Source organism: Ruditapes philippinarum, unplaced genomic scaffold (assembly GCF_026571515.1).
Source record: "Ruditapes philippinarum isolate M1 unplaced genomic scaffold, ASM2657151v2 ctg3782_1_1_1_1, whole genome shotgun sequence".
Taxonomy (NCBI): Eukaryota; Metazoa; Mollusca; class Bivalvia; order Venerida; family Veneridae; genus Ruditapes; species Ruditapes philippinarum.
Genome location: NW_026852385.1, coordinates 1 through 12,633, shown reverse-complemented (window position 1 = coordinate 12,633; position 12,633 = coordinate 1). Strand labels below are relative to the sequence as shown.

General features: G+C 35.4%; 1 protein-coding gene across 1 annotated transcript in view; it reads left to right on the top strand.

The window, feature by feature from the left end:
• The window catches only part of LOC132758587 (uncharacterized), a 34,171-nt gene extending 21,569 nt beyond the window's left edge, over positions 1 to 12,602 (top strand). Inside the window, exons 8-13 of the mRNA XM_060750278.1 lie at positions 186 to 448; positions 3,453 to 3,522; positions 6,801 to 6,968; positions 8,603 to 8,695; positions 11,937 to 12,027; positions 12,548 to 12,602. Coding sequence (XP_060606261.1) covers positions 186 to 448; positions 3,453 to 3,522; positions 6,801 to 6,968; positions 8,603 to 8,695; positions 11,937 to 12,027; positions 12,548 to 12,587 — 725 coding nt within the window. The 3' untranslated portion in view covers positions 12,588 to 12,602. The remainder of the gene's footprint in view (positions 1 to 185; positions 449 to 3,452; positions 3,523 to 6,800; positions 6,969 to 8,602; positions 8,696 to 11,936; positions 12,028 to 12,547) is intronic.
• Positions 12,603 to 12,633: the final 31 nt, after the last annotated feature.

Sequence of the window (12,633 nt, the reverse complement as noted above, 5' to 3'; positions counted from 1 at the left end):
TCTCTAACTATTGTTGAACTATCATTGATTTGTTTGAGAAAGTAAGTAAATTTAAGTAAGTTTAATGTTGAGTTCATACTCACATATTCATGTGAGACTGGAGTTACTGCAGCATTTGTACATCTAATATCGTTTATAATATATTTCAGAGAGTTCACTTAAATAGATCTCACTCTAAATTTCAGAGCCTGGCAGGATAACTAATGCACGTTTTGAGTTGTTCAACTCTCCTTCCGACTGTGATGCCAGAAAGGTCAAAGTTATATGGGTGGAGCCGGCTCTTTATGACAGAAATTCGAAAATTGTTAAATATAGCTTTGATATTACGACAATGAATTTACAATCAACAGAATTTACAGTTCCTGATCCAGATCCATATAGTACGGATAATAGAAAGTTTGAAAAAGAGATAACAGAGTTAAAATCTGAGTCAACATATAACACAACGGTAGGTATCTAGCTTAAAGTTACATGTACTTATTACACCCCCCTTCAAAGAAGTGGATGTATATTGCTTTGCACATGTTGTTGGTCAGTCTATCAGTTGGTCGTCTATCAGTAGACCAAACCATTTCCAATCAATAACTTAAGAAGGCTTGGGCCTAGGAACTTCAGACTTGATTTTGATCTTCTGTTTATTTCAGAGTATATTTCTTACTTATCTTTTGCATATCTTTCTTTGTTAAGTACCCCAGCTGATCTATGTAAAAAATACAATTTTTTGTGTTTTTAAGTTTTTGGACCTCTGTGGAGTTATGGCTTTAAAATGTCTGACTGGTATTCTTTACATTGCTGGCTGTATGGGCTCAAACCCCATCTAGGGCAAGCTGTTGTTTCCATGAGCAAAAAACTTTATTATACCCCCACAAACGAAGTTTAGGGGGGGTATATAGGAGTCAGCTTGTCGGTCGGTTGGTCGGTCGGTCGGTCCACCTTCATGGTTTCCAGACGATAACTTGAGCTAGAATTGAGATATTCCAATCAAACTTGGTGTACAGCAAGTTTGTATGAATACCTGGGTTGGTATTGCATATGGACCCCCTGGGGTCAAAGACTAGGTCACCGTTACTAAAAATAGAAAAATGGTTTCCGGACGATAACTTGAGCTAGGAATGAGATATTCCAATCAAACTTGGTGTACAGCAAGCTTGTATGAATACCTGGGTTGGTATTGCATATGGACCCCCTGGGGTCAACGACTAGGTCACCGTTCTAAAAATAGAAAAATGGTTTCCGGACGATAACTTGAGCTAGGAATGAGATATTCCAATCAAACTTGGTGTACAGCAAGCTTGTATGAATACCTGGGTTGGTATTGCATATGGACCCCCTGGGGTCAAAGACTAGGTCACCGTTACTAAAAATAGATAAATGGTTTCCGGACGATAACTTGAGCTAGGAATGAGATGTTCCAATCAAACTTGGTGTACAGCAAGCTTGTATGAATACCTGGGTTGGTATTGCATATGGACCCCCTGGGGTCAAAGACTAGGTCACTGTTACTAAAAATAGAAAAATGGTTTCCAGACGATAACTTGAGCTAGGAATGAGATATTCCAATCAAACTTGGTGTACAGCAAGCTTGTATGAATACCTGGGTTGGTATTGCATATGGACCCCCTGGGTCAAAGACTAGGTCACCGTTACTAAAAATAGAAAAATGGTTTCCGGACGATAACTTGAGCTAGGAATGAGATATTCCAATCAAACTTGGTGTACAGCAAGCTCGTAAGAATACCTGGGTTGGTATTGCATATGGACCCCCTGGGGTCAAAGACTAGGTCACCGTTACTAAAAATAGAAAAATGGTTTCCGGACGATAACTTGAGCTAGGAATGAGATATTCCAATCAAACTTGGTGTACAGCAAGCTTGTATGAATACCTGGGTTGGTATTGCATATGGACCCCCTGGGGTCAAAGACTAGGTCACCGTTACTAAAAATAGAAAAATGGTTTCCGGACGATAACTTGAGCTAGGAATGAGATATTCCAATCAAACTTTGTGTACAGCAAGCTTGTATGAATACCTGGGTTGGTATTGCATATGGACCCCCTGGGGTCAACGACTAGGTCACCGTTACTAAAAATAGAAAAATGGTTTCCGGACGAAAATTGAGCTAGGAATGAGATAAAACAAGCTTTCTTGAAGACCTGGTTGATGTTGCAATTCTTTGTACTCATTTTAATCTTCATAAATTATAGTTCAACTTCAAACTATTGTTCACACCACTAATTTTTCAAACGTAATGGTTGCTTGTGGGGGTATTAATCACCTTCAGTGATAGCTCTAGTTGTCATTGCTTAGTATTGGTTGTTTTCAGAAACAGATACAGAGAGTGTTTTGATAAGCTTATAGCTTCCATCATAAACTAAAACAAATTTGTAAACTAACAAAGTGGGATCAAACCCAACTAGAGGCTTGATTTTTAGAAATATGTAAAGAAACTGTCAATCTAGCTTACTGAATGGAAAGTCACTAGTTGAACTCAGGTACCTGCTTGTGTCTGAAATTTGGACACCTAAGGTGTTGCTCCACCAGTTAAAATGGAGAGTCTCCCTATGACCTTTATAGCAGTTGTATGATATAAGCCTTAAAGTAACATGTTGATTTATCTCAAGCGGTATTTCTTTTTAATTCTTTTTGATAATATACTGTGTATAATGAAACTGTTTATATCTAAAAATGATTTAACCTTTACTTCATATATATATTCCAATCAAACTTGGTGTACAGCAAGCTTGTATGAATACCTGGGTTGGTATTGCATAAAATTGACAGCTTTTCGCCCCCCCCCCCCCTTTTTAAGGCCTCAAACAGTGAAAAATTATCCTATTTAGGCCCCAAACACTATTTTTCTTTTGGGAAATGTTGCTAAAAAGTGATCACTTTTTGGCGCAGCCCCCTATCAAAAAGGTACATCAGGGGGGGTTTGAAGGGGGGGTGGCAGTCCCTCTCATCGCCAAGAAAATTTTGGACTTGTGAGAGGCTAAAAATGACCCCAGGTGGATCATAAGGTAATGTGTAACCAATGCTGAAAAGCCTTTGACTCTATCTCAATCCATTGAGAAGTTGCAGCACTTTGAAATCAATTTTGATGGAAAAATTTAACGCAAAATAGTGATTTTTGGCAATTTTGAGATGTCTCCTCATTGCCATGGTAACAGGAAAGTAATGACTGAGCATAAAGGCAATGGTCCAGTCTACATTTGTGCCAAGTTTGATTAGTATTGAAGCATTTTTCATAGTTACATAATAGTTTGAACTTGTAACAGGAGGCTTTTCAATGAAAACGGCCATTTTTCACAGTATGCTCATGAGGGAAAGGGTTAAGCTATAAGATGTATTTCAGCATTTTATAAAGTAACAAAGAAAAATAGCAAGGAAATATTAATTTTTACCCACTTTAATGGAAAAAAAGTATATGAAAAAGTTGTCTTCCCTTTATTTCAGATTTATGCAATAAGCAGTAATGATCATTTAGGGCAACAATATACTTTGATCATAAGAACGGATGTCTGTGGTATGTATAAGTTCTGGCTTCCTATTTTTCATATTCATGTACATTTCCAACTGAATAAGTTAAGCAAATTTCTGACTTTTTATGCCCCCGGGCATATAGTAATTGAACCCTCTGTCCGTCTGTCCGTACGAGGTTAACCTAGAACGGCAAGTTGGATTTTTCTTAAGTTCTACCTGTACCAATGGCTTCATAATTTACACACTTACTAATCCATACAAAGTATATGATCTGGGCAAGTTACATAACTATGGCTTCCATTTGCACCAAGTTATGGCCCTTTTCAGCACTTAGAAAATGAATAATGGTTAACCTAAACCGGCAAGTTGGAAATATTTTATGTTCTATCTGAACTAATGGCTTAATAATTTTCACACTTACTACAATGTACATGATATTGCCAAGTTATATAAATGTGCTATCCATTTTCCCACTAATTTCCCTTTTTATCACTTTGAAAATAGGGCTTTGTATGATTAACCTTTTCCGCCAAGATGGATTTATCAAAAAATTTCACCTAATTACTTAATTTATTTAATGATATCTTTCATATTTGGTAGGTGGATACCTTTAACGGTCCTCTAATTTTTTGTGGCGTTAGGCGTCTCTAGGTCAAGGTCACTTGTTTAAAAAAATAAATCTAAACATTTCTGCTCATATAGCCTATATTTTTAAGTTAATGTCTTTCATGTTTATAATAGTCATACCAAGGGAGGTCCTCTTCCTATTCCTTTAGTAAGGGGTCATTTGGGTCAAGGTCACCAATGCCAAAAATAGATTTTTTTAAAATATTGTTACTGACAAAAATCTGAGCCGGGGGCATTTGTGTTTAACAAACACATTCTTGTTTTTTAAATGTTATCTGTCCACTTAGCTCAATAGGGTAAACATTGAATGTGTTATCCAGGAATTTTTCTAGACATTTTATAATTATATTAATTTAAATTATTGTTTGTTATGCCCCCACAATGTGGGAGCATATAGCGTTGCACTTGTCCGTCCGTCCGTCCGTCAGTCCGTCCGTCAGTCCGTCCGTCCGTACGTCCCGAAATCTTGTGAACGCAACTCCTCTTAAACCGGATGGCAGATTTTGCTTAAACTTACAGGGATGAACAACCTTAATGTGTAGATGGTAGTAAAGGAAGGAATTTTCGCTGCGACCAAATTTAACAGAATTATGGCCCTTTGTTGATTTTTTCACTATATACTATGTAGAAATTTTGTGAATGCAACTCCTCTTAAACCGGATGGCAGATTTTGCTTAAACTTACAGGGATGAACAACCTTAATGTCTAGATGGTAGTAAAGGAAGGAATTTTTGCTGCGACCAAATTTAACAGAATTATGGCCCTTTGTTGATTTTTTCACTAGATACTATGTAGAAATTTTGTGAACGCAACTCCTCTTAAACCGGATGACAGATTTTGCTTAAACTTACAGGGATGAACAACCTTAAGGTGTAGATGGTAGTAAAGGAAGGAATTTTCACTGCGACCAAGTTTTACAGAATTATGGCCCTTTGTTGATTTTTTCACTATATACTATGTAGAAATTTTGTGAATGCAACTCCTCTTAAACCGGATGGCAGATTTTGCTTAAACTTCCAGGGATGAACAACCTTAATGTGTAGATGGCAGTAAAGGAAGGAATTTTCGCTGCAACCAAATTTAACAGAATTATGGCCCTTTGTTGTAATTTTTATGCCCCCACAATGTGGGAGCATATAGCGTTGCACTTGTCCGTCCGTCCGTCAGTCCGTCCGTCCGTCCGTACGTCCCGAAATCTTGTGAACGCAACTCCTCTTAAACCGGATGGCAGATTTTGCTTAAACTTACAGGGATGAACAACCTTAATGTGTAGATGGTAGTAAAGGAAGGAATTTTCGCTGCGATCAAATTTAACAGAATTATGGCCCTTTGTTGATTTTTTCACTAGATACTATGTAGAAATTTTGTGAACGCAACTCCTCTTAAACCGGATGGCAGATTTTGCTTAAACTTACAGGGATTAACAACCTTAATGTGTAGATGGTAGTAAAGGAAGGAATTTTTGATGCAACCAAATTTAAGAGAATTATGGCCCTTTGTTGATTTTTTCACTATATACTATGTAGAAATTTTGTGAACACAACTCCTCTTAAACCGGATGGCAGATTTTGCTTAAACTTACAGGGATGAACAACCTTAAGGTGTAGATGGTAGTAAAGGAAGGAATTTTCACTGCGACCAAATTTTACAGTATTATGGCCCTTTGTTGATTTTTTCACTATATACTATGTAGAAATTTTGTGAATGCAACTCCTCTTAAACCGGATGGCAGATTTTGCTTAAACTTCCATGGATGAACAACCTTAATGTGTAGATGGCAGTAAAGGAAGGAATTTTTGCTGCAACCAAATTTAACAGAATTATGGCCCTTTGTTGATTTTTTCATTATATACTATGTAGAAATTTTGTGAACGCAACTCCTCTTAAACCGGATGGCAGATTTTGCTTAAACTTCCAGGGATTAACAACCTTAATGTGTAGATGGTAGTAAAGGAAGGAATTTTTGCTGCGACCAAATTTAACAGAATTATGGCCCTTTGTTGATTTTTAGTTTTCAACTTGTGGCACATAACAGTAGTCCAAAAAATATTTGACCTAGAGTCATAAGATTGACAGAACAGTGGCGTGTGGGGGCATCCGTGTCCTATGGACACATTTCTAGTTTCATTATATACTATGTAGAAATTTTGTGAACGCAACTCCTCTTAAACCTGATGGCAGATTTTGCTTAAACTTCCAGGGATTAACAACCTTAATGTGTAGATGGTAGTAAAGGAAGGAATTTTTGCTGCAACCAAATTTAAGAGAATTATGGCCCTTTGTTGATTTTTAGTTTTCAACTTGTGGCACATGTAGTCCAAAAAATATTTGACCTAGAGTCATAAGATTGACAGATCAGTGGCGTGTGGGGGCATCCGTGTCCTATGGACACATTTCTAGTTTTGAATCTGTATTGACCAAAAATTTATATTGTTTCCATTGATGATGCTCTAGAAATAACCTGTCTACAATACCAATATAATGTTCTCCCAAAGTAAGATTTAACTATACCTCTCTAAGGCATCACCTGTCAGCAACAACCAAAATATTTCCCTCTTGAAGGAGGTTGCTCTGCAGAGTTTCTACTGAACATGCTATAAAGAAGAGTGGCAAATGTATATGTGGTATATTGTGATAAACCTATACATTATTATTGCCTTAAGGAAGATACATTAATGAAAACTTTTATTTCAGCACCCCCAGACTGGTCTGACTCAGACTTGGATGCAGTAATGATGCAAAGTTCCTCAACATCTTCTGTTACCATTCAGTTACCAAATGCGTTCTTTAGCAAAACTGAGCAAGGAAGATTGCAAGAAATAGGATTTATTGTTTTACCTAGGGAAAGCAAATATTTTGATGGTAAATATAGTTTAATGAAATAATTATTGCCTGTAACAGATAGTGAAACTCAAAAATTATAATACTATTAACATGCAAATGTAGTGACCCTCAAAATGCATTAGATGTGACATTTAGTGACACTCAAAATTGTGTGTGACATATAGTGTAACACTGAAAATTTACATACTGAATTTAACATATTTTAACATAATAGTAAACCTTACAATCAATTGGATGTGACATACTGAAACTTACATTTGATTGTACATGACACACTGAAACTTGACATTTGATTGTATGTGACATACTGAAACTTGACATTGATTTTATGCAGTACTGAAACTTAAAGATGATTGTATGTGACATACTGAAACTTGATATTGATTGTACATGACATACTGAAACCTTGACATTCAATGTATGTGACATACTGATACTTTACATTCAATGTATGTGACATACTGATACTTTACATTCAATGTATGTGACATACTGATACTTTACATTCAATGTATGTGACATACTGATACTTTACATTCAATGTATGTGACATACTGATACTTTACATTCAATGTATGTGACATACTGATACTTTACATTCAATGTATGTGACATACCGAAACTTTACATTCAATGTATGTGACATACTGATACTTTTACATTCAATGTATGTGACATACCGAAACTTTACATTTCAATGTATGGTGACATACTGATACTTTACATTCAATGTAATGTGACATACTGATACTTTACATTCAATGTATGTGACATACCGAAACTTTACATTCAATGTATGTGACATACTGAATACTTTACATTCAATGTATGTGACATACTGATACTTTACATTCAATGTATGTGACATACTGATACTTTACATTCAATGTATGTGACATACTGATACTTTACATTCAATGTATGTGACATACTGATACTTTACATTCAATGTATGTGACATACCGAAACTTTACATTGATTATAAGTGACATACTTACACCTCAACATTGATTTACTTGACACACTGACACTTGACATTGATTGTAAGTGAAATACCGAAACTGGATATTGATTATAAGTGACATTCTGAAACTTGACATTGATTGTATATGACATACTGAAACTTGACATTGATTGTAAGTGACATACTGAAACTTGACATTGATTGTATATGACATACTGAAACTTGACATTGATTGTAAGTGACATACTGAAACTTACAGTTGATTGTACACAACATACTGAAACTTTAAGTTAATATTATGTGACATTACAGACCCTTTATTTTGGTTGGTATGTTATGTAATTATTATGAATTTCAAAACAACATTCTGTGTCACTGTAGTAGACCTTAAATTGATTTGTCCACATTCTGTGAATCTCAGAATTTATTGTACAAGTATGTATAAATATTCTATGGCTGAAAATTTACCTTAGGTGACATAAATTGACACTTGAAATTTAGTTCAACTTCAAATTCAATTGAAATATTGTTTGACTCAAATGTAATTTTGTGTAACATAAATTGAAACTTTAATTTCATTACATTGTGAAATATTGTGAAACTCCAAATTGATTGTATGTGATATATATAAGTGAAGCTTGAACCTTAAAAGATTACTGTACATTGCTTTTGTTTTCATTTTTTCCAGGTTTTCCACCCATTAACCTTGAAAACATCAATGATTGGCACAATTCCAAGAATAATGAGTTTACAAAAGAATTCAGAGTAGAAGTTACTACAGGTAACTTTTTAGCTCACCTGAGTTTGCTCAGGGCGAGTTTTTAGGATCGTTGAATGTCTGTCGTCCGTCCACATTCGTTAACACTTTAGTGGTCAAATTTTTGCCTCAATCATCATTAAACTTTGTCAGGATGCTTGGCTAGGTAATTGCTCGGATTAGTTCTAACAAGGGTCATCTCGGATGTTAAACTAGGCCACAGGAGCTAAAAATAGAAAAATCTTTTTAACACTCTAGTGGCTACTGTTTTGATCCAAATATCATGGAAATTGGTCTGAAAGTTTGTTTTGATGACTTCTAATAGGTCACCTGGGTCAAAAACTAGGTCACACTGCCCAAATATGAAAAAACCTTGTTATTACTCTAGTGGTATAATTTTTTACTCAATTGTCATAAACCTTGGGGTCAAGATGCCTTGTCTAGGTAATTGCTCTTCGGAATTAGTTCAAACGATGGGTCATCTCGGAAGAAAAACTAGGTCCAGGAGCTTAAAATAGAAAAATCTTGTTAACAACTGTAGTGGCTTCCAAATATCCTGGAAATGGGTCTGAAAAGTTTGTTTTTGATGATTTTTAGGTCAAGTTCGATTATTGGTCACCTTAGGTCAAAAGCTAGGTCACACTGCCAAATATGGGAAAAACCTTGTTAACACTCTAGTGGGTCACAAATTTTTTGCCTCAATCATCATCAACTTTTGCCAGGATGCTTGTCTTGGCTATTGCTTGGATGAGTTCGAACATTCGTCATTTCAGATGAAAAACTAGGTCACAGGAGCTAGAAATAGAAAAATCTTGTTAATACTCTAGTGGATATTGCTTTGATCAAAATATCCTTGAAATTGGTCAGAAACTTTGTTTTGATGCTTTATAGGTCAAGATTAAATATGGCTCACCTGGGGTCAAAAACTAGGTCACACCTTCCAAATATGGAAAAACCTTGTAAACACTCGGGTTGTCACATTTTTGACTCAATAGTCATCAAACTTGGTCAGGATGCTTGTCTAGTTAATTGATCTGATGACTTCGATTGGTCAGATGAGCGATCTAGGGCCATCTTGGCCCTCTTGTTTTTGGTAATTATGAATTAAAGAAATTTGTTTGTCAGGTTTTTATGCCGATTTCAACTCATTGTCTTGGTAATATTTAGATAGTTGGTTTACCAAACTGGTTTTCCTGGATCAGTAATTACCAATTACTCAGCAAGTGACCGACAACTAATCCAACATGATTGTTGAATCAGCAATAAAAGCAAAAAATTGACCATTTGACACAATTCCAAAGTTCAAGTTGTCACACATAAATTTTGCCTCGCCCAAAGATGGAACCAGTGACCCCTAGATAACAAAACCAATGTTTTCCCAATTTAGCTTTCTAAGGGGGCATTGTATCAAATATAAGTTAATTTATTTGTTTTATTATAAAACTAATGCCTTTTTTGGATTTTTAAAAATATTTTAACATAGGGCTAATATAAAATTACCAGGGATGATATGAGGAAAATAGGGCCAATATTAAAAGATTGGGCCGATACCAAAGTGAATCATTTTGATTAGTTTAGAAGCAGGGCATATTTGAATGGTTCTCTATTCTATTCATATATTGAACATCACTGATACAGTTCGAAGGACATAGAATTTTTTTTCATGAGCCCAAAGGGGTTTATTGTTATACAGTGAATAAAAAAAAAAAAAATTGAAAAAAAAAAAAAAATTTTTAAAAAATTTTTTGATTTTACTTGTACACTCACCATTACACTTGGATTAGTATAATGTCACTATTATTCTGAAAATTTCAAGTGACGCAGTCATGAGTGAAAAATGCAAGCTGTCAAGCATTCCCAGTGCTTCTTAGTCCTTTTACGAAGTTTCTAGGTTTTTAACCAGGTTTTCAATTTTGAAAATCCTGGTTATTAGATTGGGGTATGGCGGACGGATGGGCGGTTGGGCGGATGGGCGGATGGGCGGCTGGGGCGGAATTGGGCGGGCGGGCGTCAAACGAAACTTGTGTCCGCTCTGTAACTCTTCAAAACCCTTTGAAGAAATTTTGATGAAACTTCAGACAAATGTTTACCACATCAAGATGAAAACGTGCAGAACGCAATGTTCCGCCATCGGCTGGCTCCAAGGTCAAGGTCACAGTGACATTAACATTGAAAATCCTGTCCGCTCTGTAACTCTTCAACCCTTTGAAGAATTTTGATGAAACTTCCAGACAAATTTTTCCACATCAAGAAAGCGTGCAGAAACGCATGTTCCGACGCATGGCTGGCTCCAAGGTCAAGGTCAACAGTGACATTAACATTGAAAATCCTGTTTATCATACCTTTAATTTTGTCCGGGCCATTTCTCCCCACTTCAAACTAAAAAAGCTTTATGGAACTTGAAAACTTCATAGGATGATAGATCCTCATTTAAGAAAGAAGTGCAGTGCAACAAAGAACAGGTACTCTGCACTTCCTAATTTTTTTGAGTTATTGCCCTTGTTAATTTTTCATACTTTATTTTTTTGTCCGGGCCATTTCTCCTAATGTATAAAAGCCCATGGACTTGAAACTTCATGGAAGATAAGGTCTCAAATTAAGAAAAGTGCAGTTGCACAAGTAAACAGGTACTCTGGGCATTTATTATTTTTTTTGAGTTACTGGCCCTTTGTTTATTTTCATACTTTAATTTTTGTCCTTGTCATTTCTCCTCAAGTATGAAAGCTATGGACTTGAAACATCATAGAATGATAGATCTTATTGATATAAGAAGTGAGTGCACCCAGAAACTGCTGCTCTGCACTTAATTATTTTTTTAGTTATTGCCCCTTTGTTATTTTTTCATATTTCATTTTTGTCCTGGCCATTTCTCCCTAAACTAGCATTAGTTTCACAAGGGCGACACATCCGACTCGCGGAGTTTCTAGTTTCCTTATACAGAATATAATTATAGTGAACACTTCCTCTGTGGCAATTCCTCCTACATTATTCATGTTTTACAATTGCACAAGTTTACATTTGTTTGTTTGCTTTTGTTATTTGTATTTCAAATACAACATATTTATCTACAATGGTGATAATTGAAAACCTGGTTTCATGGCATTGCCATGTTTCTTGTTTCTACTTTTTCCAAAAAAGCCCCTTTGTATACTGAAATATTATAATGGATATTAGCATTTATTTAGCATGTTTTGTGTGTACTTCAACAAATATGTTTACAGTCTCAGGTAATCATGAATTAAAATTCTTTTTTGAATTATAACAGGGGACATCAAGGATGGGATGTTTAAGATTGGTTCTGAAGATTGTACATCAAACTATTGTAATGGTCCACTTCCAGAACAATTCTCATTCAAGTAAGTGCGTTGTCTTTATTAACCCTCATCCTGCTGAATTTGTTAAATGGATTTGCCCTGCTTTGAATATGGAAGGGTCTATTCTAGTTTTAAGTGATTTCAATAACAAAGTACTAAAAAATAGCAACCAGTTGACATGCAGACTGGCATGGCACTAAATTGGTTGCAAAGGTTAATCTCTTTCGGCAGGTTATGTGCTTTGATGTGATATAATCGGAGAACAATAGATCAAGAAATATACCATAAAAAACTGCAACAATTATTTTATTAATGTAAAACTGTTCATGTGAATTAATTGGACACCATCAAAATGTCTGGCAGAGCTATATTACTCACAATTTTTATCATGGGGCCTTCATTGCAACAACAAAACGCAAAAGTTTTTTCCCTGGTATATATCATGTAGATATAGTTTATCAAAAATACCAAAAAAAGGGAAATTTTCAAAAAGTCATAAAATCATATGAAGGTATAAATTGAAGAAATAGATCTTAACTGAATACATGTTGTTTATTTTTAGAGTTGCAGCATATGCTTGCACAAGAAAAAACTTTGTGTAGAGTAGCTAGACCAATTAGGACCGTATGTTACCTAAAGCTAAGCAGA